Source organism: Leucopleurus acutus (assembly GCF_964270905.1).
Source record: "Leucopleurus acutus genome assembly, chromosome: 14".
Lineage (NCBI taxonomy): Eukaryota > Metazoa > Chordata > Mammalia > Artiodactyla > Delphinidae > Leucopleurus > Leucopleurus acutus.
The window spans coordinates 2,838,180-2,866,167 of NC_139156.1; the positions used below are offsets into that span (position 1 = coordinate 2,838,180).

The 27,988-nt window shown below is 52.3% G+C and overlaps 1 protein-coding gene across 9 annotated transcripts in view; it reads left to right on the forward strand.

Annotated features, from left to right (window-relative positions):
• Positions 1-21,077: 21,077 nt before the first annotated feature.
• EBF3 (EBF transcription factor 3) overlaps positions 21,078-27,988 on the forward strand; it is a gene marked incomplete at both ends in the record, with an annotated part of 114,231 nt that continues 107,320 nt past the window's right edge. For all 9 annotated transcript variants that reach the window (XM_082855193.1, XM_082855197.1, XM_082855194.1 and 6 more), the window contains 6 exons: positions 21,078-21,211; positions 21,317-21,473; positions 21,837-21,900; positions 22,599-22,654; positions 25,738-25,811; positions 27,421-27,489. In XM_082855193.1, coding sequence (XP_082711319.1) covers positions 21,078-21,211; positions 21,317-21,473; positions 21,837-21,900; positions 22,599-22,654; positions 25,738-25,811; positions 27,421-27,489 — 554 coding nt within the window. The remainder of the gene's footprint in view (positions 21,212-21,316; positions 21,474-21,836; positions 21,901-22,598; positions 22,655-25,737; positions 25,812-27,420; positions 27,490-27,988) is intronic.

Genomic DNA, 27,988 nt, shown 5'->3' on the forward strand with positions numbered 1-27,988 from the left:
TTTTTCTTTGTTTTTAATTTTTGTCAATTTGATTACTGTGTGTCTTGACGTGTTTCTCCTTGGGTTTATCCTGCCTGGGACTCTCTGCACTTCCTGGACTTGGGTGGCTATTTCCTTTCCCATGTTAGGGAAATTTTCGACTATAATCTCTTCAAATATTTTCTTGGGTCCTTTCTCTCTCTCTTCTCCTTCTGGGACCCCTATAATGCAAATGTTGGTGTGTTTAATGTTGTCCCTGAGGTCTCTTAGGCTGTCTTCATTTCTTTTCATTCTTTTTTCCTTATTCTGTTCTGTGGCAGTGATGTCCACCATTCTGTCTTCCAGGTCACTTATCTGTTCTCCTGCCTCAGTTATTCTACTATTGATTCCTTCTAGTGTATTTTTCATTTCAGTTATTGTATTGTTCATCTCTGTTTGTCCTTTAATTCCTCTAGGTGTTTGTTCTTTAATTCTTCCAGGTCTTTGTTAAACATCTCTTGCATCTTCTCGATCTTTGCCTCCATTCTTTTTCCAAGGTCCTGGATCATCTTCACTATCATTATTCTGAATTCTTTTTCTGGAAGGTTGCCTATCTCCACTTCATTTAGTTGTTTTTTTGGGGTTTTACCTTGTTCCTTCATCTGGGACATAGTCCTCTGCCTTTTCATCTTGTCTATCTTTCTGTGATTGTGGTTTTCCTTCCACAGGTTGCAGGATTATAGTTCTTCTTGCTTCTGCTGTCTGCCCTCTGGCAGATGAGGCTATCTAAGAGGCTCGTCCCAACATATTTTGATTAAATCCAATTTATCCATTTTCTTTTCTATTTTTGGCTTGTGTTTTTGTTACAAGTCTGAGAACTATTTTACTACCCTAAATTCCCAAGATTTTCTCCCATGTTTGTTTCAAAAAGTTTTGTAATTTTTCATTTAAGTCCATGATCCATTTTGAATTACTCTTTGTATAAGGTTTGAGACTTTGGTGGAGGTTCACGTTTGCCTGTGAATGTCTACTTGGTTCAGCATCTTTTCTAATGAATGCATTTAATGCTCTACATTTTCCCCTCAGCACTGCTTTAGCTGTGCTCCATCATTTTGATATGTCTTTTTATTTAGTTCAATGGATTTATTTTTTTATTTCACTAAGGACTTCTTCTTTGGCTCATGGGATTATTTAGAAGTGCCTTGCTTAGTTTCTAAGTGTTTGAAGATTTTTTTTCTTACTGAATATTAGTTTTATTCTGTTGTGGTCAGACAACACACTCTGTATGATTTTGATTCTTTTAAATTTGTTGAGATCTGTCTTATGTCCTAGGTTGTATGGTCAATACTGTTATATGTTTCATGGATACTTGGAAAGAATGTGTATAATGCCGTTGTTGAGAGGCATGTTCTATAAATGTCAATTAGATCCTAATTGGATTGAGTTGTTGGTTGATGGTGTGGTTGAGTTCTTCTGTGTCTGCTTATTTTTTGTAAATGTGTTCTATCAATCACAGAGAAACTCCATGTGTAATTATAGATTTGTCTATTTCTTCTTTCAGTTCTATCAGTCTTTGCTTCACATGTTTTGTAGCTGTTTCTGTGGTACAAACACATTTAGCATTGCTGTGTTTTCTTTTATCAATTGCTATGTCTTCTTTTATCATTATATAATGTCATTCTCTGTCTCTGGTGATTTTCTTTGCTCTAAAGTATACTTTTTCTGATATTAATACAGGCAGTACTCTTTTCTTTTTGATTAATGTTCACACAATATATCTTTTTCCATCTCTTTGCTTTCAACCTGCCTATAGCATTATATTTGAAGTGAGTTTCCTGTAGACTGTATATTGTTGAGTATACTGAGTATATTGTTGAGTATATTGAATATTTTGTTGAATCATGTTTTCTAATCTCTGCCTTTTTAATGGAGTATTTAGGCTATTTACATTTAATGTAGTTTTTTGATATGTTAGGGCTTAGGTTTGCCATTTTCTTTTTGTTTTAAGTGTATTCCCTCTGCTTTTTATTTTATCTTTCTGTGGGTTACTTAAACACTTTTAATTATTAGGTTAATTAATTTTTATTTTTTATTGAAATACAGTTGATGTACAATATTATGTTAGTTTCAGGTGTACTGCATAGCGATTTGACATTTGCATACATCATGAAATGATCACCATGGTAACTCAAGTAACTGTCTGTCCTCATACAAAATTGTTATAATATTACAATACTATTGACCATATTACTTATGTAATATGCTGTATATTACATCCTTGTGGCTTATTTCTTTTATAACTGGAAGTTTGTACCTCTTTCACCTATTTTGCCCTCCCCACTTCTCTCCCCTCTGACAACCACCTTTTTGTTCTCTGTATCTATGAGTCTGTTTTAATTTTGTTTTGTATTTTAGATTCCACATACACAAGAGATCCTATGGAATTTTCTTTCTCTGTCTGACTTATTTCATTTAACGTAATACCCTCTAAAACCATCCATTTGCTGCAAATGACAAGATTTCATTTTTTATGACCAAGCAATATTCCATTGTGTGTGCGTATGTACATATATATGTATGTGTAAACATATATATGTATACACACATACACACACACACATACACACTCCACATCTTCTTTATCCATTCATCTACCAGAGGACACTTAACGTTGATTTCATGTCTTGGCTATTGTAAATAATGCTGCCGTGAACATTGGTGTGCATATATCCTTTTGAATTAGTGTTTTTGTTTTCTTCTGGTAAATACCCAGTAGTAAAATTGCTGGATCACATGGAAGTTCTAGTTTTAATTTTTTGAGGAAACTCCATACTGTTTTCCCTAGTGGTTGCACAAATTTACATTTCCACCAGCAGTGCACAAGTGTTCCCTTTTCTCTACATCCTCTCCAGCACTTGCCATTTTGTTGTGTTTTTGACAATAGCCACTCTGAGAGGTATGAGGTGGTATTGCAATGTGGTTTTGATTTGCATTTCCCTGATAATTAGAGATGTTGAGCATCTTTTCACGTGTTGGTTGGCCATCTGTATGTCTTCTTTGGAAAAATGTCTATTCAGAGCCTCTGCCCATTTTTTAATCAGGTTGTGTTTTTTGATGTTTAGTTGTATGAGTTCGTTGTAATTTTGTATATTAACCCCTTATTGGATATATTGTTTACAAATATCTTCTCCCATTCAGTGGGCTGCCTTTTTGTTTTGCTGGTTGTTTCCTTCCCTGTGTAAAAGCTTTTTAGTTTAGTCTCATTTGTTTATTTTTGATTTTGTTCCCTTGCCTGTAGAGACAGATCCAAAAAATTATTGCTACGATCCATGTCAAAGAGCATACTGCCTATGTTTTCTTCTAGGAGTTTTATGGTTTTAGGTCTTACGTTTAAGTCTTTAATCTATTTTGAGTTTAATTTTGTGTATGGTGTGAGAAAGTAGTCCAGTTTGGTTCTTTTGCATGTAGCTATCTGGTTTTCCCGGTGCCATTTATTGAAGAGACTATCTTTTCTTCACTGTATATTTTTACCTCCTTTGTTGTAGATTAATTGACCATAATTGTGTGGGTTTATTTCTGGGCTGTCTATTCTGTACCATTGATCTATGTGTTTGTTTTTGTGCCGGTTATACGGTTTTGATTACTGTAGCTTTGTAGTATAGTTTGAGATCAGGAAGGGACTATGATACCTCCAGCTTTGTTTTTCTTTCTCAAGACTGCTTTGGCTATTTGGGGTCTTTTGTGTTTTCATATAAATTTTAGAATTATTTGTTCTAGTTCTGTGAAAATTGCCATTGGTATTTTGATAGGGATTGCTTTGAATCTGTAGATTGCCTTGGGTAATGTGGTTATTTTAACAATATTAATTCCTTCAATCCATGAGCATGGTATATCTTTCCATTTGTGTCATCTTCGATTTCTTTCATCAGTGTGTGATAGTTTTCAGAGTCCTTTACCTCTTTGGTTAGATTTACTCTGACATATTTTATTCTTTTTGATGAAAATGTAAATGAGAATTTTTCTTAATTTCTCTTTCTGATAGTTCATTATTAGTGTATAAAAATGCAACAAATTTCTGTGTATTAATTTTGTATCCTGCAACTTTGCTGAATTCATTTATTAATTCTAAATTTTTTTGGTAGTGTCTTTAGAATTTTCTATATATGGTATCATGTCATCTGCAAACAGTGACAGTTTTACTTCTTTTTTCAAATTTGTACTTCTTTTATTTCTTTTCTTGCCTGATTACTGTGGCTAGGAATTCCAACACTATGTCAAATAAAAGTGTTGAGAGTGGGCATACTTGTATTGTTCCTGATCTTAGAGGAAATGCTTTCAGATTTTCACAGTTGAGTATGATGTTGGCTGTAGGTTTGTCATATGTGGGCTTTTTTATGTTGAGGTATGTTACCTGTATGTCCCCTTTGTTGAGAGTTTTTATGATAAGTGGATGTTGAATTGTGGTGTCTAAAGCTTTTTATGCATCTATTGAGATGATCAGATGATTTTATTCTTCAACTTGTGAATGTGGTGTGTCACGTTGACTGCTTTGTGGATATACTGAACCATCTTTGCATCTCTAGGACAAATCCTACCTGAGCATGGGTATGATCCTTTCAATGTATTTTTGAATTCAGTTTGCTAATATTTTGTTGAGGATTTTTGTGTCTATGTTCATCAGTGATATTGGCCTGTAATTTTCTTTTGTTGTGGTGTCTTTGTCTGGTTTTGGTATCAGGGTGATGCTGGCCTCGTAGAATGTGTTCAGAAGCATTCCTTCCTCTTCAATTTTTTGGGGATCGTTTAAGAAGGATCAGTGTTAACTCTTTTTTAAATGTTTTGTAGAATTCACCTGTGAAGCTGTCTGGATTTGGACTTTCGTTTGCTGAGACGTAAACACTTTTTTTAGAATTCCATTTTGAGTTAACTATTGTGTTTCTATGTTTATCTCTTTGTATGTTCCAAAGTTCTTTCTCTTATTGTTTCTTTATTGTTTAAAGAACTTCCTTTAGCCATTTCTTGGGGGTAGGTATACAAGCAAGAAAGTCTCTTAGTTGTCTTTCATCCGAGAATGGCTTGATCTCCCTTTTATTCCTGAAGGACATTGTTTTCTGAATATAGGATTCTGTATGGACAGTTCTTTTCTTTCAACACTTAAAAATAATTTTTTGCCATTTTCATTCTGGCTTCTATGGTTGCTGTGTTGGATGCATCTTGTCACCCTGCATTCTTTCATATGGGACCCCTCCTCAACAGGCAGTTTCGGGATGGATGCTTGCCTATCAAAGGGCCCCATCCTCCTGGGGCCACCGTACCTGGTTTATGGATGATCATGTATGTGATCCAACGCAGACCAATGTGGGCTCTGCTTTCGGTTTTTATGTTAAGCCGGGGCTGGTAAATTGAAAGTATATGGTTGAAGGCTGACGGCACTGTTCTAGGTGCTGGGGGGTGGGAGGCAGACCCACAGGCCTGTTGGAGCTGGTCTCCATACAACAGGAGGGACAGATGGGAGGTGAGTGCCATGTGCTCTTTTCTCCTGACCCTCCTCCCCATCACCTGTAGCTTCCCAATGGGACCGATGTGCATTTTCTCCACACTCTATGGCTCAGTGGCTGGGTTAGCCTTCTTCCGAGGCACTGGAGATGCCCACCTGGCCTCCACCCCTCAGAACAGGTCTGCTCCAGCCTGTGGCCACCCTGGAGCCAGGGGACCCCAGAGAAAAAGCCAGCCTGTCCGCAGAGTTGCTGGGAGAGTCCACAGCTCTCGCCTTGTGTAGTGAAGCCACCGTTGGCCAGACACAACCCACCAGGCCGAGATCAGCACAGCTGTGCCAGCTGCCCTGCAGGGGCATGTGTGAGGGGCGTGGCTGTTGTTTAAGCCTCTGCATTGGGGAAGGTCTGTTAGCAGCATTACCATGGCAACAACGGACTGATACACAGTGTAAGCAAGGAGCATCTGCCTCCAGGCTTCAAAGGTGGGTGTTTTCATTGTCTGTTGTTGGGGTAACAAATTGCCACCAGTTTGGTGGCTTACAACAACACCATTCACTGTCTTATAGTTCTGAAGGTCAGCTGCCTGGATGGTCTCAGTTGGGTCCTCTGCTGGGGGTCTTGCAAGGCTGAAATCAAGCTGTCAGCCTGGCTGTGTTCTCATCGGGAGCTTGGGGTCCTCATCCAAGATGATTCTGATCTTTGGCTAAGTTCGGTTCCTGTGGTTGTAGGACTGAAGTCCTGTTTCCTTCCTGGCTGACAGCTGGGTCCAGTCTTTGTTCATAGCGGCTGGCTGTGTCCTCCTTGTGCTTTCTGTGTGGCCCCTCCGACAATGGCAGGCCCAGTTTCTCTCATGCTTTGACTCTCTCTGGCCTCTCCTCTGGCTCCCTTTCCTGCTACATCTCACTGACTCTTCTTCCTTCCTCATCTGCTCTTAAGGGCTCATGTCCAGAGAGTCCAGGATAATCTCCCAGTTTTAAAGTCGGCTGATTGGTAACCTTAATTCCATCTGCCAAGTTCCTTCCCAGCAGTACCTGGATAATGGTTTGATTGAACAACCGGAGGACAGAAATCTCGGGGACGTCTTTAGACTTCCGGCCCTGCACCAGGGCCGTGCCAGGGCCAGCTGGCTGGGGAACGGACTTCTGTATTATCTCACACCTGTCAGCACCGGATCAGAGATTAGAACGCAGGGTTGGAAAGAATTCATTAGGAATCTCTTCTGAAAGTTGAATGCAAAGAACTGTTATGATTTACATTTTTAAAAATGGCTTGTTTTCTCTTTAGTAGAATTTGCGGTACGAAAGTACATTGTTTCAGGTTGAGGAGATAACTCTTAGTAGACAAGCAAAACAGTTAGTGTATGCATAGAAAATATCCTCAGGTTTATGTCTGTTGTGATCACATGCAGGGGTCTCCTTGCCTGTGTGTTGCTCCTTGGCAGTCGCGCCGTCCTAGAATATGCACAGTGGAGACCCTGGATTTTAGTAAGAGGTCTTCTCTAGTAAATGCTGGGGAGGCTGTGGAGAAACGGGAACCTTCTTACACCGTCGGTGGGAATGTAAATTGGTGCAGCCACTATGCAGAACAGTATGGAGGTTCCTTAAAAAACTAAAAATAGAATTATCATATGACCCAGCAATCCCACTCCTGGAAAAAATGAAAACTCTAATTCGAAAAGACACATGCACCCCAGTGTTCACTGCAGCACAGTTTACAATAGCCAGGTTATGGAAGCAGCCTAAGTGTCCATCAACAGATGAATGGATAAAGAAGGTATAGTATATACATACATATACACACTATGGAATGCTACTCAGCCGTAAAGAAAGAGTGAAATAATGCAATGTGCAGCAACATGAATGCACCTAGAGATTGTCATACCAAGTGAAGTCAGTCAGACAGATAAAGACAAATATCACATGATATCACTTATGTGTGGAATCTAAAAAATGACACAAATGAAGTTATTTACAAAACAGAAATGGGCTCACAGATATAGAAAATGAACTTATGGTTACCAAAGGGGAAAGTGGGGGAGGGATAAATTAGGAGTTTGGGATTAGCAGATACACACAACTATATATAAAATAGATGAGCAACAAGGACCCACTGTACAGCACAGGGAACTCTACTCAATATCTTGTAATTTATAATTACCATGCCCCATGGCCAAGGCCAGCCGAGACATCCTGCCAGCCCCAAGCTACCGGGCAGGTGCCCTCGCACTTGTACACGATTCCTTTGTTCCACCACAAGGCAAAAGGGCGCTCTTTACTGTGGGCTTGACGGGACTCTGTGATTCAGACCTGCTCAGTCCCTGGGAGGGCAGCTGCCACTTCCTCGCTCCAACTTTCCATCTCTGAGTGCGACCTCTCACCCTACGGCTGCATTTCTGGTGGCCCCAGAGCTTGCGGGGTCAGGACAGCTGATGAGGGAACCCTCTGCCGTCCTCGCACCTTTCACTGAAAACTTCGCCTCCTGGCCAGAGGGCTTCCCACCCTGGGATTTCCCCAGGAATGACTTTAAGACAGAAGCATCCGTCGTGTTCCTTTAGACTCAGACAGTGGAGGGCCAGGTAGGGGCAGAGATGTCTTGGGAAGGGGCATCTGATTGCGTCCGTTCACAAGTCCCTTGGGCAAGTCTTCTGCCCCGAGAGCCCCAAGTCCATCTCCACAATTTGGAGGAGTGGGTCTCAATGTGAAATCAACATCCCAGGCAGGAAGGGCATTGGGAAGCCGGTTCCCGTCATCCCTGGCCTGGCTTATAGCCCTGTGGGCGGTGTTCACTGCTTCCCAGGCGGGACTCGACCGTGAGGGTCCTCACTTCCCCTGCCCCCGCCTCCCACAAGGGGCCCTTTTCCTGGCTGTCCCACGTGGACAGTGGGTTGTTTTCTTTGTTACACTCGCCCAGGTTACTCCAGTGGGAGGCAAGAGCAAAGGTGTCCCCAAGCATCATGGCATATTTGACCAAGTCAGGTGCCGTTTTAACTAACATATTTTTTTCCCCTGCAGGACAGGAAGAGAGATGGACGAACAAAAATGTTCTGAGCAGGAGAGCGGTTTCCATCTTCCATTCTATCAAGGTGTGGGTGTGTTTGAATCTTCCCATGATACAGAGTCTCTAAAACAGAATGACATCTGTATTAATTCAGGAAGTATTTGCTGAGCCCCCTCATCGTGCCAGCTCTGTGCTAAGAACTAATAAACCAGATGACGGGGACGGTCCTGACTCCAGGAGCTTCTCGTAGGAGAAATCCATGTAGAGACACGTTTCACACCAGAATGAGAGACCTGCAAATAAAACAAACAATCCCTGAAACTATCTGTGCTCTGAAAATGCCCACGATCAAGTTCTGACTTCTGGGTTCAGTGGCCGAGTTTCACCTCGGCCAAGTTTCCGGGACGGGGCCCCTGCGCCTCCAGCACCCTGGATGAGCCTGTGCTATTTGGGGGCAGTTAAGTCCCCACCTTGCAGTCCTCACCCTCGCAATGTTAGCTGCTTAGTAGTGGCCACTGGGCACAGTGCTTGTTCCGGGTAACATGATTAAAGTAAATATTGAAACAGGTTTGAATACTGATGTTTGTGAATTTATGTTTCCAGGTACAGTGGCCAATGAGAGCACGCAGATGTGGACCGTGACAGATGAAATGGACTGATTTTTATGTGGCTGAGAGAACTGGGCTTAACCTGTGAGATCCATGGAAGGCTTTCCCAATGCGAACATCACCAAGCTGTTTCCTGTTTCTTTCGCGTGTCTGGCTGTGACACTACGTCTCCCGCTGCACGCGGGCAGGGCTTCCTCACCACACCTCACACACAGCTGAGCCTGGCCTACATGAATGTTCGGGGGTGGGGGGAAGGGAGGGTAGTGGAGGGGCAGCAGTCACTGTATCCAGTAAGCAAGGCACAGAGAAAGTCAATGGCTTCTACTTAAGGATACCTCTGTGCCGATACTGGTGTGTAAAAATGAGGCCATGGGGGGCCTCCTCTCAACGGCTGAGCTCTCTGAGTTTCTCTCCCATAAAAATGACAGGTTTGCTCCAAGCACCCCATCAGATCATGTCATTTCCCTCACGCACCCACCAGACCTACACCATTCCTCTCCCAGGCCCCTGACCCCTGAATCACTACCTACGTGGCTAAATGTTCTCCATCCATTCCTCATTCATGTATATATTCGTATATATGTACATATATATATATATATATGTATACACACATTTATATCTCCCTTGAGGACCTACCAAGGGTGAGACCAGGCTCCTTAGTCGAGTGGCGGCTCAGGAAGAGGGATGCCATAGAGCAGTGGGCAGGCACCTGCAGGGTGGCACAGGCTCACGGGCACATTTGGAGAAGGAGCCCTGGTGACAGCAGCCTTTGGGGGACAGGGGAGCAGGCAAGACTGTAGGGCGTGGTGTGGGAACTTGGGGTTAAACAGCAAGAAGGAAGGTTGGACAACAAAGGGTCACCAAGCCATCACTAGAGGATGGAACCCCTCCCTTCAGCGCCCCCCTGCTAGCACCCCACCCCCGTCATTCCACAGCCGACCTGACCAAACTGATTGAGCAGAGGCAGTTTTAAGGCTCCATGCATGCAAAGTGACTTCAAGACATTGGACCCCCTGAACCCCCCCCTCCCTTCCCCCTTTGCCTCTGAAGGCACACGTGGCTGCACCTTGTAAGGACCAGAGCTCTGGAGTCCAGCGCTGGGGCTGGAGTCGCAGCCTCCTGGCAGTGTGACCAGGACATGCCCTCCGTCTTTTCTGTGCATGTGCCTATCTTGGGGTGCTGGCACATAACATCCAATACATGTGAGCTGCTTTTAAAAACATGGGTAATTTTATGTCCTAAAATATTGCATACTGCTTAAATAGTTTCATGCTGGCTCACATTAAAAATGATTCCCAAGTGAAGATGACAAGGGGGAAATACTCGTTATTTAGTTCTTTTCTTACATTAAGCTATCATAATAAAGTACATTTCTGGGTTGCATTCTCTAGAGTGCTTTTTACTAAATAAATGGCCAAAAATAACTTTCTCCTTCCGGTAAGATTTCATGATTCAGCACATTCAACTTTCACTGTAAAAGGCTGAAATAAAGAGTACAAACCAAGTCTAGGAGCCAGAAACAGGGGAGAAAAACCGAGAAGGTGGAGGGTGAGGGTCACATTTCAACACACTGGTGCTTTCGGAAACAAACCTTGGTGATAGGAAAGTTGTATTTGTTTAGGTATCTGCATCGCACTTAGGTTTTAAGAAAGCATGTAGATAAGAATCGGTAGGAGATAGCCCCAGGCTTTCGTCAAAGGGAGGTATTAGAAAACTGAGCAGACGGGGGTAGGGAGGGCAGGCCCCGTCAGCTCCCGCCAGGCCCAGCGTCAGTCAGAGGGTGCGGGATGCCAGAGCTCCTGACGCCCTTTCTTTCCTACGGAGCAGCTCCAGATGCTTATGGCAAAGGTTCCACATCCGGTCATTTGCCAAGTGACACCAAAGGCAGGGGTAGCGTGGTCAGGGCTGCCTGGCCTCGTTCTCCAAGTGCTACGGAGGCGCGTGAGCTGACGACGCCCCGAGCGCAGAGCTCCGCTTGGAGCGGGCCAGGTGGCTAAAGCCACCTGCAAACAAATTCTCAGGGGAGAATCCTGGTCCCTCTCCTGTTTGTGGGAGATCTCTTCCCTCCCCCATTTCACTGAGACCTCCGGGCGGAATAGTGTTTCTCACTAGCTTAGTAGCATCTAGTCTCCAAGGAAGCGGCCCCTCCCCAACATTACCAAAAAGGCGCGGGGCATCTTCAGCTTGCGAGGGTGCACGCATCCACACCGACGGCTTCAGGCCTCCCGGGCTTGGGACCCCCTTCCGGACAGGTATACCGGCCGTGCCGTCCCGTCCGGGGCCTGGCGCGCTGTCTTGTCCAAAGCAGGTTGCGAACGCCCTCAGGCCCTCAGAGGAAGGAGCGTGGCTCAGGTCCTGGCAAAAGGGCCTCCCCACGGAGAACCCCGCGTCCGGCCAGGGGATGCCCCGCAAGTCCTCCCCCGCCCGCGGTCAGCGCGGGGTGCAGCTGCGGCCCCGGGGCACGGCGGCGGGCAGGCTGCCGGGCGCCCGCGGGTACCTTCTCGCCCGCCCACCCACCGCACCCACAGCGCCCACCGCGCCGCCACCTCCCGCGGTGGAAGACGGCGCGGCGCGTGCGCACTGGTGCGCTCGCGGCCCGGCCCGTGGGCTCTCCAGGGAGGGCGGGAGGTGGGAAGGTGGGCAGGCGCCGGGCAGCACACCCTCCCGGCCCAAAGCCTGCGCCGCTGTCACCTCGCGGCAAGGGCGCCCCGCAACTCCCGTCGAATGAGCGGCGCAGGTAAGCGCGTGGTGGCTGCTCGCGATCCCGTCGGGGGGGTGGTCCCCGCCCCGGCCCGCGGCCCACCGGAAGCTACGGGCCCTCAAAGTTGAACTTCGCGCGTCTTGGGTCGGGCGCTGGGCGGAGTGGGGGGGGGCGGGCTGCGCGCAGTGAGGGGTCCCCGAGCCGGGGTGCGCTCTCCTCCTCGCCTGCGGGAGCGCGGGTCGGGGCTGCGGCGAAGGAGCGCGGCGGGGCGTGGGGACGCGGGAGCCCGGGACCGTGGGCGGCACTTCGGGCCTGGCCTCGCAGTGAACTTTTGCGCCGGGCCCTGGCAGCGTCTTGGCGGCTGGCGAGCACGCCTGGGCGGCCTCGCGGGCTCCGGGTAGCCTCTCCTCGAGGCCTTCCCGGCTGGGCTGCTGAGAGGTGAGCGCGTGCAGAGCGCCCTCGGCGCGGAGGAGGCGCGCACGGGCGCGGGCGGAGATAGGGGGTTCTGGGATTTAGTGGAACGACCCGGGATTTTTCAATCCCCGCCCCTCCCCCCAATACAAAGTGAGATCCCTGGAGGGCAGGAGGGAGGGGTCGAAACGCTGAGATGCCTGGAAGAGAACGCAGGAAGCAATTAAAACTCCTCCTTTCGGATTAACAACCAAAAATTGATCGATGTGTCAGGAATACCGCTGATTTATGAAAGGTGCTTATTTCTCTGGTATTGAGAATTTTATGTTCTCCAGGTGAAACCGAGTTCACCCAGCTCCAGCGTAGATTGATGTTTTAATAAAAATAAATAAAGGCGAAAAGCTCGCCAGGTCTTTGGGGACATCAAGTCTCAAATCGCAGAGTTGGACTAACAAATCAAATTGCATTATCTTTACATTTCATGTCTTTTAACCGTGTGCCCCAAAATTGCAAGCAGGAGAGCGCCTTCATTTCGAAAGTTTTAATACAGCGCTTAAAAGTTCGACTATCTAGCAATCAATGTTTCATAAGCAAAATGGCAGGGGGAGGGCCTTGCAATTGTGGTAAGTGGCAGGCGTCGCTGTGCGGACGCGGGGCGAGCGCGGGCGGCGGCTGCGGGAGGAGGAGCGGGTTCCGGAAGGGGAGAGGGAGGAGGCGGCGGCGCCCGGAGCCGCGCGGCGCCCGTAGATGGCGCCCTGGTCCCACGCTAGGCTCCGGAGCTGCGCTCCGCCGGGCCGCGCGCGGGCGGGAGCGCTGGCGGGGGCGCTGGCGGGGGCGCTGGCGGGGGCGCGGGGCGGGCGCCGAGCGCGAGGCTCCGCACCGGCAGTGGGCCTGTACCAGGGCCGCACGGCTCAGCGGGAAAAATATTAAGCGTATTGTTGGCATTTTTAATTTAAGGCCGGGGCAGTGTTGCGGGGCGGATGGGGGTCCGTGAGTCTGGGATGTCCGTGGGAGCCTAGGGGCTCCCCGGGAGAGACCCCAACTGGCTGCGGCCCCCTGGTGGTGACCGCGCAGCTCCAGTGCCGTCTCTCCGGGCGCTCGGCCCAGGCGGGGCATTGGGGTGCAGATACGCCTGGGTGCGGGCGAGGGTCGGCCATGCGTCGGCAAGGACACCAAGTTCAAAGCTGCGCACCGATCACTCCCGAGGGTGGCCCGGACTGCCCAGAGGCCGCCCGCACCCCGCGCGGGATGCGCCGCCCGAGCCCGAGCCCGCTCCGCCGCCGTGGCTGCCTGTGCACTGCGCTTTGCAATGTAAATTTCAGCGGGACAAATTGCTTATTAATAGTCTAGAAGGGAAGCGGGTTTCTTTCTTTCTTCTTTCCTTTATCTGTTTTAATTTCTGCATGGCCCCCAGCTATGCCCTGGGCAGCCTCGCCGCCCAGCAGTTTTCTCTTCATTTCAATATCCTAAAGAAAATGCAAATTTCCAGTGTGGCCTTTTTAAAAAGTTAAATTAGCAGCAGCTTTAAGTGACTCCATTAGTATGGAAAACATACACATTTTTAATGTGAGAATAGCTTCCTTTTAACGGGGCTCATTCTGGACTGTAAATTTAGCAGACCCCCGCATTGGTAAAGAATCAAGTCGCGGCTAAACGTGTCGCCAGAGGCGCACCCCCGGTGTGGCCTGCGCCGGGCTTCCCAGGAGAGGCCGTCCCGACGCCGCGTGCCGCTGGACCCCGTCCGCTGCCTCGGATCCCTTAGAAGTCGGGAGAATGTGGCGAAAGGATTTGTGCAAGAGGGAAAGGAGGAGGGCTTGACACATTTCTGTCCAAGGGCAGTGTGCTCTCCCTTCCCTCCCAGCCTCGTCCTCCCGGTCCCCGCAGCCGAGATAATTACGCGAGCGGACTGACCGGGCCCGGTCGCGGTCACCCACCTCCCCACCTTTGCGCAGGAGAAGGAATGTGTACACGCTCCGTTAAGGTGTGGCCAAGGAGTGGGCGAAGGTGGCGGCAGAGGAGGGCGTCAGTCCCGTGCCATCCCGTTCACCTCCACCCCTTGGCTCTCTACCACCCCAACCCCTTTGCCCGGGTTGGCAAACCCGTGTTTCAAACCAGAATCTCACTGGTAAACTTTTGCGCTCCGTTGGCTTCCACAGGAGGTTGTTCAGTTCCATCATGGGATCTGGCTCTCCCCCTCCTTTACCTTTAAGCCAGTGGCAGGGCACTCCATCCCCGTCCAGGAAAGAGTTAAGATTTATGGTGTACTGGAGAGGTCTTGTTAGGATGTAATCTGCATTTTTAAACTACTGCGTAATAAAAAGTGAGAAGTTTTGAGACACCTTTCTTGATTATACCTCTGGCGATACTTTAGGTTTTGCATTTAATTTGCATTTTGTTCTTAGTGAATATTGAAGTCTTGAGTGGAGGATTGAATTTTATTAGGACATCTGGACTGACAATATCAAATCAGACACCAGTGTCCCAAAGCATGCTAAAATTTCAGAGTTAATTAGAACGCAGTGTGTTTAATTAAAGCCAATTATAATATTTGAAATTATCTGATCGATCCGTGTTTCTACACTTTGGGTGTGATTAGGTGTTGATTGGCGTACTTCGCGCGCCGTTCCATGTAGAAGCTACTCTGGGGAAAGTTTGCTTTGTAAACTGGCGGGGGCGGGCGTGCGCGCGCGGAACCCGCGTCCGGGGCGCCGGCTCTGGCTCAGCCTGCCCGACTGCCTTGGGGCGCCGCTGAACGCAGCTCGGGAAATCCCAGCTCGTTGCGAAACCACTGTGCCTTTTCGGATCCGAGGGACCCCGCCACGCTTCAGCTGTCTTTCCCAGCACCGGTGCGCCTTCCGAGCTTGTTGCGGAGAGGCAACCTTTAAGGTTGCAAGGTGCACTGGGAGAAGCCCGGCTGGCAGAAGGCGAGTGTTTGATTTTGGATTCTCGCTCTGGCTGAAGAGCTCCCAGGGCTGACTCAGAATATGGGGTTAGACAAAGTAACTGAAAGGACCAGAGAAAAGTTAGGACAAGGAGACAGTAATTAACTGTTTCCTTTCTAATTTCGCACGCTGCAGGAGCCGAGGTGCGCCCCGGCATTTTCGGCCCCGCTTGGAGCTAGGTTTTCCAAGGAGACGGTCGAGCGCGTTCCGGTGGCGTCCGCTGCCCCCCACAGGGCCGGGCACTTGGAGCGCGCGCTTCTCTCCAACAAGGGCGTGAGCGCGGTGTTCGCCGCCTGGGCCTTGTTCCCGGTGCCCGGCTCGGCCTGACTCTTGCAAACATACGTGAGCGGCAATTAGGACCGGGCGGCGGGTGGACGTTTCTTCGCGCTCCTGAGGTCACGGGGTCAGCGAGGCCTAGGTGCGCCCGACGCGCAGAAGCCGCGGCCCAGCTGGTGAAGCCGGGCGGGGAGCCGCGGCGGCCACCTGCCCGGGGGTGGGTGGGAGCCTGGGCGGCTCGGCTCTCGGCTGCGCTGCGGCACTCCGCTCTCCTCACCCCAGGAGGCGCTGTTTATCAAACTTGGCCGCCTTGGCAGGAGGCGCCTGCACGTTCTCACATGGAGAATTGAGCTCTTTTCGGTACTCAGGGGTGGGCCTACAGAATGACCGGTGTTGGGGGGGGGGGGCGGCGGTGCAGAGAACAGGGGTCTGAGACCCTTCGGTGCTCTGTTAGCTGTAAATCCAGCCAGGCCTCCCGCCTTCCAGCGCAGGGGAGAGGAGCCCGTAGAAGCGCCCCGTGTGTCCAGGGCGAGATGCCCGGTTGATTGCCTCTGAGGGCAGGCGGGACGCGCGTCCCGGCTTGGATTCCGTCGCCACAGGCCTCCTGAGGGCCCCGCAGCTTCCGTCTCTGTACTGAGAGGGCGAAGGCGCGTTCTCTGGGCCTGGAAAACTCCCCAGACTCTGGCCCGGCCCCCTTGGTACGCAGCTTAACAGGTTGGGGTGGCCTGAGTGCGGAGCCCTGGCTTCCCCGGTCTCCCCAGGCCCACGGGCGAGCGTACCCCCGCGGCGCAAGGCAAAGCCCGGGCGCGCTCAGTGGCCGCGTCACTGACCCCCGAGGGGCAGAGTTTGCGAGTGTCTGGCTGTTCCACCCCACCCCGCAGTTCACGGGACTTTCTAGGTGCGCCCTCTCGGGATTACTCTAATTCTCCGGCTCCCCCAGCCCCTGCGACCTCCTTCTCGCCGGGGCCCAAGGTCAGTCTGGCCCTCCGCTTTCGGGTTCTTTTCCCGAGCCGTGCCTGTGCGCGGCGCCGGGCCCAGACTCGGGGCCGGAGCCGGGCTGGAGGCCGGGTCACCGGCGCTGTCTGAGCGTGACCCCCGGGCGCGGAGGACGTGGGGCGGGCCGTGCCTGCAACTCAGCACTGGCGGCGGGAAAGCGAACCGCTGGCCTTCGGCGCGTTGGCTCCCACCCTTTCCCGAGGGCTCTGAGGGACATGGCCGCGCAGCCTGGGCCTGAGGACACTGGCGCTACGACGGAGCCGCACCCGGCCGCGCTCGCGCACCCCGGATGCCTCCTGGGGATTGGCATCCAGGAACCCCCGGCCCGGGCTTCTCAACGCCGGAAATGCAGTTTATTACTCTTCGGAAGGCTGGGAGAGAGGGCGGCTGGCTCCCCGGGCTCGGCCGCGAGCAGGAAGGGGCATTCACAGAATGCTCTGGGCGTTGGGCCGGCGCTGACGCCGCGGCCGGCCTTGCGTCCTGGGACCCCCAACTTGGCCGAAGTTTCTGGATGGCTCGGAGGCCAGCACCAGCCCGACTCCCGCTCTTCAGGCCTTGCACCACGCGGCAGTGGAGGACCCGTGACTGGGAGGCGCGAGGGGGAAGTTCAACGCCTGGCGCGCGCGGAGCAGCCCTCCCCTCCTCCCGTGGGTGGGTAGTGGGCGCGGGCGGAGGGCTTGGTGCGCGCGGCGGCCTGGACACTGCGCGGCCGGCAGGGAGGCCGGGCTGAGCCTGGGCGCGGGCGCTGCGCGTTTGTACCGCCCGGCCCAGCCTCGGGTGGTGCCGCAGGTCAGTGGCCAAGCGCGGCCGCGGCCCTGCGCCCTGCACGCCGCTCCCCGAGCGGGGCTCCAGGGGCTGCGGGCGCTGTCTCTTTAAGGTCACTGCCTGCTCCGGCACGACGTGGGGAGGACAGCTGGGCACTGGCCATCTGACTGACTCCGGCGTGACATCTGGGAGCCCACTGGTGTGTGGCACGCGAAGCGCTTGATGCCGCTATTTAAATGCAAATGCGAGGGGGCTCATTGAAGCCTCTCCCCGTAAATCCGCACAAAAGGAATACTTCCCAACCTCCGAGGGGGAGGAGGAGGAGGCAGTGGCGCGAGGGCCACCCGTGCAAATCGCGTTGAGCGCGGCGCCCTGAGCTGTCGTCGCCGCCGTCGCGGCCCGCGAGGTTTCCAGCGAAGGTCAGGCCCCGCCCGGCCCGGCCCCTGGGCGTCTGTCTGGCCCCTGGGAGCGGTCTGTGCGCAGAGGCTGGACCAGCGGTCGCGGCGGGCCTGCTCAACTTCCAAAGAGTCAGCCGGCACCCGCCCCCCCTCGGCTTCCCCCGCCTGGGTACTGGGCTCCCCTAGATCCCCAGAGAGCGAGAGGGGCGGGGGCAGGGCTCCTGCTAGAGGCGGCGGGCGCGGGGATGCGCTCCCAGCATCTCTCTGCACATCCAGGAATTGACCTGCGGCCCCCTCCGCCGTCCCCGGCCTGGGCGCTGGGCCCCTCGCTCCTCTTCGCTGCCGCTCCCGCCCCGTCAAGGGGAAAATCTGGGGTGGGGTGAGGTGTGGGGGCTGAGGGGCTGCCCTGCCAGGCCGCTCCCCAGCAGGCCCGTGTGGAGACCCTGCCCGGCTGGCGAGTCCTTGTGCCCGCAGCTCGGAGCCAGCAGTGGAGTGACAAAAAAGATAAAGTTGGTGAATGATAAAGACCGTATTTTCCACGCTTTGGGTGCGGGACCAGATGATCTAGAAAATGAGCTGAAATGGATTCAGCCTCCGAGCCTGTTGTGAGAGCAGCTGATTCCCCCATTTCGGGCCAGATGGCTGCTGAACACAGATTTGCATTCATTTTCGCTTAATATCATCCAAAATAGTGGGGCAGCTGCATTTGTTGTCAAAAAGGTTTAAAACCCCTTTTCTTTCTGGGGCAGGATCGTTACCTTATGTGATGGGCTTATAGAACTTTTTTTCCCTCTTTAGTCAACAGTATCAGATTTAGAAGGATTTGTTTTAAAACCTTCTAATTTGGTAATCAGATTTAAATCGCCTTGGCGCGTGTAATCTGAATTAAAGATACTGTAAATGATTTTAAGCATGATACTTTCGTTAGAGCAAGGAAGGGGGTACCTCCAGCGTGGGCTGGGCATTTTAGGAAGTGTGCTACAAAGGGAACATTGTTTCCCCTTTCCAACTTCATCTTTTCCGAAAAGGCACTTTGCATAATCTGACAATAACGCTTGCCTGGCCGCTCGCCTTGCGGTGAGCCCCAGAAGCAGCTAAATACGCAGAGACAAAGCGATTTCTCAACCCGACCCTCCACCGTTGACTAACTTTATTTTGCGTTGTCCCTCCACGAGGAAAGTGTTCCCTCTTCCACTGGGTCGGCTGTGGGTGGAAAGCACTGGGCTTATTAGGAATACAGAAATTTTCATTTAATTTATCGTGAATAGTTTCCATACACTTTGATTTAAGGTTATTAACATTCTATAGACAGTGGCATCTTTAATATGTGGCGATCGCTTCTAAAGACTAATCTCATTACCCTCAAATAGTCATAAAATATGATTTTATTATACTTACGTATTTAATTAGACGGCCGGCACCGGAATGGATTTTGAGATGGGACTGGCGCAACAGCTGTGATAATTCACTTATCTTTGGCAATAGTCATTAACCCCCAACACCAGCAAAATAGATTGCTTTCCAGCACTGCTTTTTTTTCTCACCCCTTCCAAGAGGCTTGGGGGTCCCCAGATAACGTAAATCGGACTTTGATTTTCCCGATTAATTAAAATATAAACGCACACACACTGCCAATTCATGAAAGAAAAAAAAAAAAAAAACGAGTGCTGCCCCAGACCGGGCGTGAAGAGGCTGTCCTGCGACACACTGCACCTTGAAACCTGTTTTTTTTATTTTGTTTGTTTTAATCAAAAGGGCCTGAATTCTCTCGGCAGGGAAGTGCCGGGACAGCTCCTGGTCGTCCCCTGGGCCTCCGCTCCGTGTCGCGCAGACGTCCTTTGGGCGGGCAGTGCGCCTGGGCGCCGAGTCCCGGCTGCCTGCAGGAGCTCGGCCGCCGGGCCCACGCGCTACCCGCACCCCGCTGCCCTCCAGATTCCTGGAAACCAGGTCTGGAAGCCGCGCGCCGCGCGCTCACTCGGGCTCAGCGGCACCGAGGGCAGGACCCGGGCGCCCGCAGCGTCTGCTCGGCTTTTAGAGCGGCTGGCGCCGGGGAGGTCTGGTCATCGCGCGGGGCGCGCAGCCGGACACCCGGCTCGGGGTCGCCGCAGAGGCCGGGCGCGCTTCCTGTCCACCCAGAGAGCCCGGAGCCGCCTTTGTCACTCGCCGCGCCTAAGGACAGGCCGGGGGACGGGGTCTCCCGTGGCCACCGGGAAAGAGAGAGAGCATCTGGCAGAGCCCGCCTCCGACGTGGGTCCCCAGCCCGACACTCGGTGGCCTCCGCCGGGGCGGAAAGCACGCGCGCCCAGAAAGGCCCAGACGGGGGCAGACCGGCCCCCCCAGCCGCTTTAGGTCTGCTTAGAAAACAGGCTGAGCTGCGCGCCCCGCCTTGGCCAGGGAGCTCTGCTCCCCGCCCCCACCTCGCCCCCAGGCCCCAGCCCCCAGCCCCCAGTTCGTTGCTTGCCCCTCCAGCTCCCTTCCTGCGGCCTGCCTGCTTCTACCACTTTTCCCTTTGGGCCATCCCAGGGCGACCTGCGGCCCCTTGCATTTAGTGCCAGCATTTGGGCAACTGGGGGCGCCCCGGCATTTTACCCCCTGCTCCCCACGGTGTTTTGACTGTGTGGCTGATTTCGGGAGGAGGTATTAAGGGGCCAGGCTGCAGTTGTGCACTGGTTGTTTGTTTCATTTCAAGACTTATTTGGGCGAGTAGTAACTTCCTTGGCTGCGGGTGGGCGCGAGGAGCCGCGGCGCGTGGCTGGGGGCTGCGGCGGCGCTCGGTGGCGCTCGGTGGCGCTCGGCGGCGCTCGGCGGTGCTCGGCGGCGGCAGGGCTCGCTGGGCTCGCGGGGCTCGGGCCGGCTCGCGGCGCCGTCAGGCAGTCAGTCGGAGAGCGCGGCGGCGGCGGCGGCGGCGGCGAGGGGCGCGGCGAGGGGCGGCCGCTCCCATATATGGCGCAGGCGCCGCCCCCCGACGTCACCCTCTGACAGCGCCGCTCCCGGGGGCTTCGAGTTTTGGCTCCCGGGAAAGGGTCCATTCCTCGGGGAGAGAGGGCTGAGTTTTGTGCGCCTCCATCCGCTGCGCGCGCCGCTCCAGGCCCCGCCGCGCCCCGCCTGCGCCCGGGACTGCGCCGCGGCACTCACTGCCCCGTTTATTTGTCTTTGGAGCAGGCGGGCCGCGCCAGAAGCGGGCGATCCCGCAGTGTCCTGCAGCCGCGGACGCCGCCTGGCTAGGATGACACCACGTTGAGCGCGCCTGCAAAACAACAACAAAAACCGCCGCCGCCGCGGCCACCGCGTCCTGCTCCGCCGAAGCGCCGCCGGTGTAGCCGCCTCCGCGCCCCCGGCCGTCCGGAGCGCCCGGCCGCCGGTGTATGTCGCGCCTGCCCGGGACGGGCTGAAGCCGGCGGCGGGCCGGACCGCAGGCGCCGAGCAGGGCCAGCGCGGCCAGGGCAGCCGCCTGCCGCCGAGCCCCGAGCGCCGCTGCTCGCGGAAGCGCTTTCGGCCGGGAGCTGCGGCCGCCGCCACCAGTTTTCATGTTTGGGATTCAGGAGAATATTCCGCGCGGGGGGACGACCATGAAGGAGGAGCCGCTGGGCAGCGGCATGAACCCGGTGCGCTCGTGGATGCACACGGCGGGGGTGGTGGACGCCAACACGGCCGCCCAGAGGTACGTACCGGCCGCCCCCGCGCGCCCCGGCCCCGGCCCCGCCGGGTCCCCGCAGCCGGCCGGCGCCGCGCTCCTCACCGGGCTGCTGTCTCTTTCCTCCCGCAGCGGCGTGGGGCTGGCGCGGGCGCACTTCGAGAAGCAGCCGCCTTCCAACCTCCGGAAATCCAATTTCTTCCACTTCGTGCTGGCGCTCTACGACAGGCAGGGGCAGCCGGTGGAGATTGAAAGGACCGCTTTTGTGGACTTTGTGGAGAAAGAGAAAGTAAGTGCAAACATACAGTCACACCCTCCATCTTTCTAGAAGTGGGAGGCAGGCGGTGCCCAAGCGCAGTGGCCCCGAGTGCCCCCTCGGCGGCGGGGACCGCTCTGCGAGGCGCCCCCCGCCGCCGCCACGTGCGGCCGCCCGGGCCAGCCGAGGGCTGGGCAACTTCTCTGCGCCCCCGGACTTACTCCGGGCGAGGAGAACGCTGGCCTTCCAGCAGGAAAGTGACATCACCGCGCTGCTCCGAGCTAGGAATCCTGCCATGCGTGAGGCCAAGGGGCCTCGGTCGTGGAGGGGGACCGAGTGCGGTGGCCGCGCCGGACACCGATCGCACTAAATGCAATTATTTATCGTTACTTTCAGGAGCCCAACAACGAGAAAACCAACAACGGCATCCACTATAAACTCCAGTTGCTGTACAGCAACGGTAAGTGGCGGCGGCCGCTCCTGCCTTCCCGCCCCGCCGGGCTCGCTCTCCCTTTCCGCGATGGCTAAAGGACATAAAGATTTTGAGATTAAAATGACATGGATGTAAACACGAAATCTTCTCATGGCATAGAAGGAAAACAAAACATAAACGATCAATAAGTCGATGGCCCTTCACATGATTAACCGGTCGGGCTCGAAGCAGAAAGTAAAAAGGGGATCGATACGGGGCGCCAGCAGAACATCACTTTTAAGTGACTTTTTTCAATTTTGCAAATTAATGTTAATTATTGAAACGGGGGTAGCTCTGTACACCGAGCACAACTTACTTCCTGTGCACTGAGATTTAAAAAAAATCCTCGAGAGACATTAGAAAGAGTTCAGACTCTCACTTAGTTTCCATTTCGTGCTGTTTTCAAAAATAAAGCAGCACATGGCCCACCCGGAGCAGCGACCAGGCCTGCTCTCAGCCAGGCACATTTCTTGCACCTTTAAGTGCAAACTCTAAGAGTATTGAGGTTCTTAATTAAGAAAAGAAAAAATTTAAATGAGAAGTGATTGGGGTTCTTTCCTGCCTTTTAAAGGGCATGCCTAACTTTTGCTGCATCATGGAGGTGGCAGTCCCGGGTTACCGACTTCCTGTGCCCCCGTGTGCCCTTGCTAAAATCCTGATGAGAATCTGTCCCTGTTTCTTCGCAGGAGTCAGAACGGAGCAGGATCTGTATGTTCGCCTCATAGATTCAATGACCAAACAGGTGAGAAAGTTTAAGCCTCGACACTAGTTTTCACTGCTCAGCTGGGGCTGCCCTGGGGTTTCAGAGACTAGGAGACTGACAAATGGATCTGGTGTATTTGTTTTTCATTTAGTTTCCTTGACATGCTAATGAGAATTCCATATTTATTGGAATAAATGAAGTGATTGGTAAAATAGTTTATGTTGTCATTAGAACAGGACATATATGCTTTATTAAATGGTTTGTGATTGGAATCAAATTCTGTCTTAATTAATTATGGTAATTAATATTTGACAAAATTCTCAGGGTCTCCCCCCTTGTAAATTTTTAAACGTTTCTCTCTCTGCTTGGAATCATTTCATTGATTTTTTTTTTCTATAACAAAGACAACTAACTCCTTTCCAGAGCCCATTGGGTTGGACTTGATTAGCTCATTTTTTCCCTCCTTTCCAGTGTGATGGTCTAGTAACACGAGACGTTTATTTGGATTTAAAAGTTAAATGTGTTGGGGTGAAAAGTCACCTTGTTCTCCTCTAGTCCATCTTCACCTCTCAGCCCCCCATCTCCATAATTCAAACTCCGAGCTCCAGGGGTCACCCAAACCTGTCCATTGCTCTGGGGGTAGCTTCTCGTCCCTTTCCACCCTCTGTCATACCTTGTAAATAACATAATTACCAGCAGTTCCTTATTAAATTATTTAACCTGTCTTGGTCAACTTTTCCGATGATAACTATTGGCTATCAGTCGTGTGATTAAGTGCAGAAAAGTGCTTCATTGCTTTTTGACATTGTGCAGTCTCTGGCTGGTCTTGTGTTGGGTGGTATGTTGTTGTTTAGTTGTTTTAAAGATTTCCCCCCCCCCCCCCGTTTTCTTCAAGTAGTGTGGGGGAGGGGCAAATCCCACGCCTAAGTGAAATCCACTGTGCACAGATTGATTTAAAATATACTTCCAAACTGAGCTTCACGCTTAGAAATGAAAGTAGTGTCTTCAGTTTTGATGCTAACTTGAAGAATTGTGAGCGAAGTAAAAAGGAACTCTTTCTGCTGCTTGCAGCCCAGCACGCATGCCTCCCACTCTCTGCACGGCAATTGGTTTTCGGATTTTACTTCCCCTTTAAAAAGTTTGTCCTTACCTAGGCAACAAGCGTGTTAGATTTTAATGTCTGCAGTGGTAAAACACTATGGTTTTCTCTTAGAGTAAAACAGATCTGACAGGTAAACTACGGTCTTTCTGACAAAGACGGAGGCGGCGTGCCCTTCGGTAATTATTTCACTGGGATTCAGGGAAGCCTCTGGAACTCGGGAGGCGCGTTGACAGGGTGCTTTTATTTCCTTTGTATATAAGGGCTAAATGTTTTCGGAAATCGCTGTAGTCTAACGAAGAGGTTGATGCAGGCAGCGCTGAGTTTCTGCATAGAGAAGGAGGAGGTTTCCGTTTTAAGTGCACTTTTATTGTTCATTTTTCCCTGTACCTTTACAGTATAAACGGGGCTGAGAATAAAGGCATTTAATCTCCTCTCACTGACGGAGATGGGGGGGGGGGTGGGGAAGGAAAGAAATAGCCCAGTAACTGATCAAAGAGTCAATGGCGCTGAACCGACAGTTTATGGATTTCTGTTTGTGCTACAAAATAAAAAATAAATCAAATATAAATACGGGGATCCATCCGAGGACAAGCCGCGTTCTCAGAAGTGCTGGTGCCCGCCGCGGCCACGCGCCCTGAGCCCCAGGCGGCCCGTTGGCTTGGGGTGACACCCATCACTTCTGTGGTTCCGAGTGGGTCGGGAAGGAGGCAGTGGGAGAGGGGCTCGAGGGAACCCTTCCCTCTGCCCAGAGGGCGGCCCCGGGCTTTCCCGAGAAAGGGCTTTGTCCGCCTGGAAGTGGAGGAAAGTGTCAGAAGTGCCCGAGGAGGTTGGAAGTGATTTCCAGATAATTTTCGGGGGGGAGGGCGGGAACTGGAGAGGAGACTCCCCTCCCCGTTCCGTGGAATTTTCTGCGGGGGAACTTGCGGCTCCCGGCCCCCGCCCCTCCCCCTCCCCCAGTGGCCTTTTTCCCTTTTTCTTTCCTTTCTTTTTTGGCGAGGCCGGCGGTGGGGCAGGCGCGCGCGGCCCCCCGGCCCGGGTTCCCGGCTGCGGAGCCGGGCTGAGCGCGGTCGTGTGCGCACCTAGGGCCTCGCACCATCTGGCGGAGCCTCTGCTCAAAACCCACCAGAGCGTGTGCGCAGACACTGCCTTTTTACCCGAGAAAAATCATTGTTAGCAGTTTCAAAATAAACACCAGATTGGCCATTAGCACTTTCTTTCCAAATATCATCCGGCGAGGAGCACGTGGCCGCGCGGGCCCGGGCGCCCCGGGGCCCCCAGCGCTCCTGCGGGGCGCCCACCAGGCCCGGCCCGCGCGGCCACGTGCGGTTGCTGCGACCCGGCCCCGGGACCGCCCGCCGCGTGCGGATCCCGGCCGTGGCCGGGCGCTCAAGGCGGCCCCGCGGGCTCGGGGCGGCGGCGGGGCCCGGGCGGGCGACCCACGGAGGCGCCTGGGCTTGGAAAGCGGGGAGCTGCCGGGCGCCCGACTTGCCCGAGCCCGGGGAGCGCGCGGGGCAGGGCGGGCGCGGCCCTCGACACCAGGCAAATTGCTGCCCGGGCGGCTCTTCTCCGCTTCTTTACTCTTACTTAGCGCGTTCTGATCGGCCTTTTGCAACACGCCGATTGCAACTCGGTGTAGACAATAGCCCGAGGACGCGGCCCGGCGGCGGCGGCGGCGGCGCGGGCAGCAAGGGGGCCGGGAGCAGGGGCGCCGGGGTCGGTGCCAGCGCGCCCTTGCTCCCTGCGCCGGGGCCTCGGCCTCCCTCTCCCGGCCCTCGCCCCGGCCCGAGCGCGGCAGCCGTCCTCCCGAGCAGAAGGCCCCGCGCAGGCCCGGCGGGCGCCCAGGAGAGGAGGCCGCCTTTGGCCTAGCCAGGCTCCGGGTGACCCCGCCAGGACGGTGGCCCCGGACACCTCCCCTCGCCCGCTGTGCACCTGCTGCCCGCGAGGCCCGCAGCGCCCGGGGCGACTGGGCGCCACAGCCGCGGGCGCCGCGTAACCCCGCCTCTGCTTGTCCCCCGCGCAGGCCATCGTCTACGAGGGCCAGGACAAGAACCCGGAGATGTGCCGCGTGCTGCTGACCCACGAGATCATGTGCAGGTGAGCGGCGGGCGCGGGCGGACGGCGGCGGGGGCGCGGGCGGCCTCGGCGCCAGCTGCGTCTACAAAGGACGCCGCGTCCAGGCGCCACCACCCCGCCCAACTTCGGGAAGGGCATCGATTGAAATGTAATCGGCCCGCGGCCGCACGCCGGCCACCGAGGAGCCCGGTCTCATTTCCCCCCCAGTGATGACGATCAACGCGACCGGCTGCTCAGCAGAGCGGATTAATATGTTGGCCGTGTCGCTGTTGTGTAGTCAAAAAGGAAAGCAGGTCCTGGGTGATGCATCTGTCCGCGATGCCGGCGGAATCATTTTACTACTTGCCTCTCAAGCGCTCGCATCCTGAGATACACAATTGTCTGTTATTGATAAAAAGGAAACTCTTTTGTACTTATTATGGAGCTCGCGTATGTGAGAATTGGATTGTGATTCTGTCAGGTAACCTCTTCCCCAGAGCAGCGATGCATCGTTCATATTGTTAGATAGCTTGCACGTTACTTGAGATCTCTGTCAGAAGAGCAATTTCCCACCTGTTTTTTTTTCTAACTACCACAAGAGTTTCACCCCTACATGGCAAATAAAAATGCATCATTGACTTTGTATGTGCGGCATGTGAAATATAGTTGCAAGGGCTAATAAGGACCTGCTTTGCAGGCTTGCAGGCTACAGTTGCAGGCCGCAGACTCCGAGGGGCATACTTTGCCTGGCTGCGATGCCTATTGCCTAAATGCCATTTCTGAGCAGACATATTGTTACAGCACTAATATACAAAAGCTGACTTTTTCTCATATCAGGTAATAAATATAAATTACAACCAATAAAGTGGAATTTCTTTATTATCCACTTCTGCATGTACTGCAATTAACATAGAAAGCGCACAGATGTGATTTAAGCTCTAAGTGGAAGACTGTAGACTTTCTTTAATCACTTTAGCTGTCAGCTTTAAAAGGCTTTATATACTTTGCCTACCATATGGTGTTAATTTAGCTAATTTAGACATGTAACCATTATACAAGTATGCTTTTTTAAAATGCAAGAAGCATAACATTTTTGTTTCATTTCTGCTTTAATTAAAGTTTCAATAACGGAGTTAAGGTAGGCTTAAAGAAGGAACAATAGAAGTTTCTGATAGATTGATGCACGCTTTTGTGGTTATAATTAATAAATGCCGCAAAGAAATATTGGTTGAAGGTGGCATCTTGCATCTTTTCCAGAAATAACAGCTTGACAATTAGAGGTAAACAAAAGCTGAAGCTGTGAAAAGTTATTCCCAAGCCTCCTGCTTCCCCTTCTCCTCAGTTCATTGCAAAGACAAACACCGACAACGTTTTCCATATTTTAGTATCACAATTTATATAGTAGCTCCGTCACCCTCCTAGTATTAACAGATCTGCTCAACTCTGCTCCTTCCGGTAGAAAGTTACATCCCAAGTTGAGCCGCAGAGCACGTGAACGCGCTGGGTTTAAACGTGCCAGCCGCTTTGGTGGGATAACTTATTTTCATGACTCCGACCGCTTTTACTGTCAGACTTCAAAAAAAAAAAATTACAAGCTGGGCATGAAAGGATGAAAGGTGTGTTAAAACCACTGTTTACTATTACTCCACAGCCGGTGCTGTGATAAGAAAAGCTGTGGCAATAGAAACGAAACACCCTCAGACCCTGTGATCATTGACAGGTAAGGATGACTTCGTTATTTTTCAAAACAAAACCGCAGCCGCAACAAAACCCGTGGCCTGGCTTGGGTTCCAGTTGCTTCTTGTTTTTGAGTCTGGTGTTGAGCTCATCTCGTGCCTCGCACCATTTGTTGTCGGCGTGTGTTATCATGCACAGGTGGGTTGACTTGGAAACCTGGTGGCTCGCTCTGTGGGGATTCGGTAATTGCTTGCGAGTTGTCAAGGGAAGCAGTTTCATCTGCCACTGCTCTCACTGAGGAGCACTTTATGCCTAGAGACTTTCTGGCTTTAAACCCAGAGATATGTCATAAAATGCTTTTTGCTAATTTGTTAACAAGTATTTCATTTTTGCATAATTTTTATCTCGGATGATAGCCGAAGTCAAGACTTGGGTGGTGTTCCTGTTGTAATTGTTGCCCAGTGTTAGAATGAATTTAATCTGCTCTCAATTAGTTGCAAAATGTCTCCTAATTTTTTTCCAATTGTGGCTGTCGTTTTATG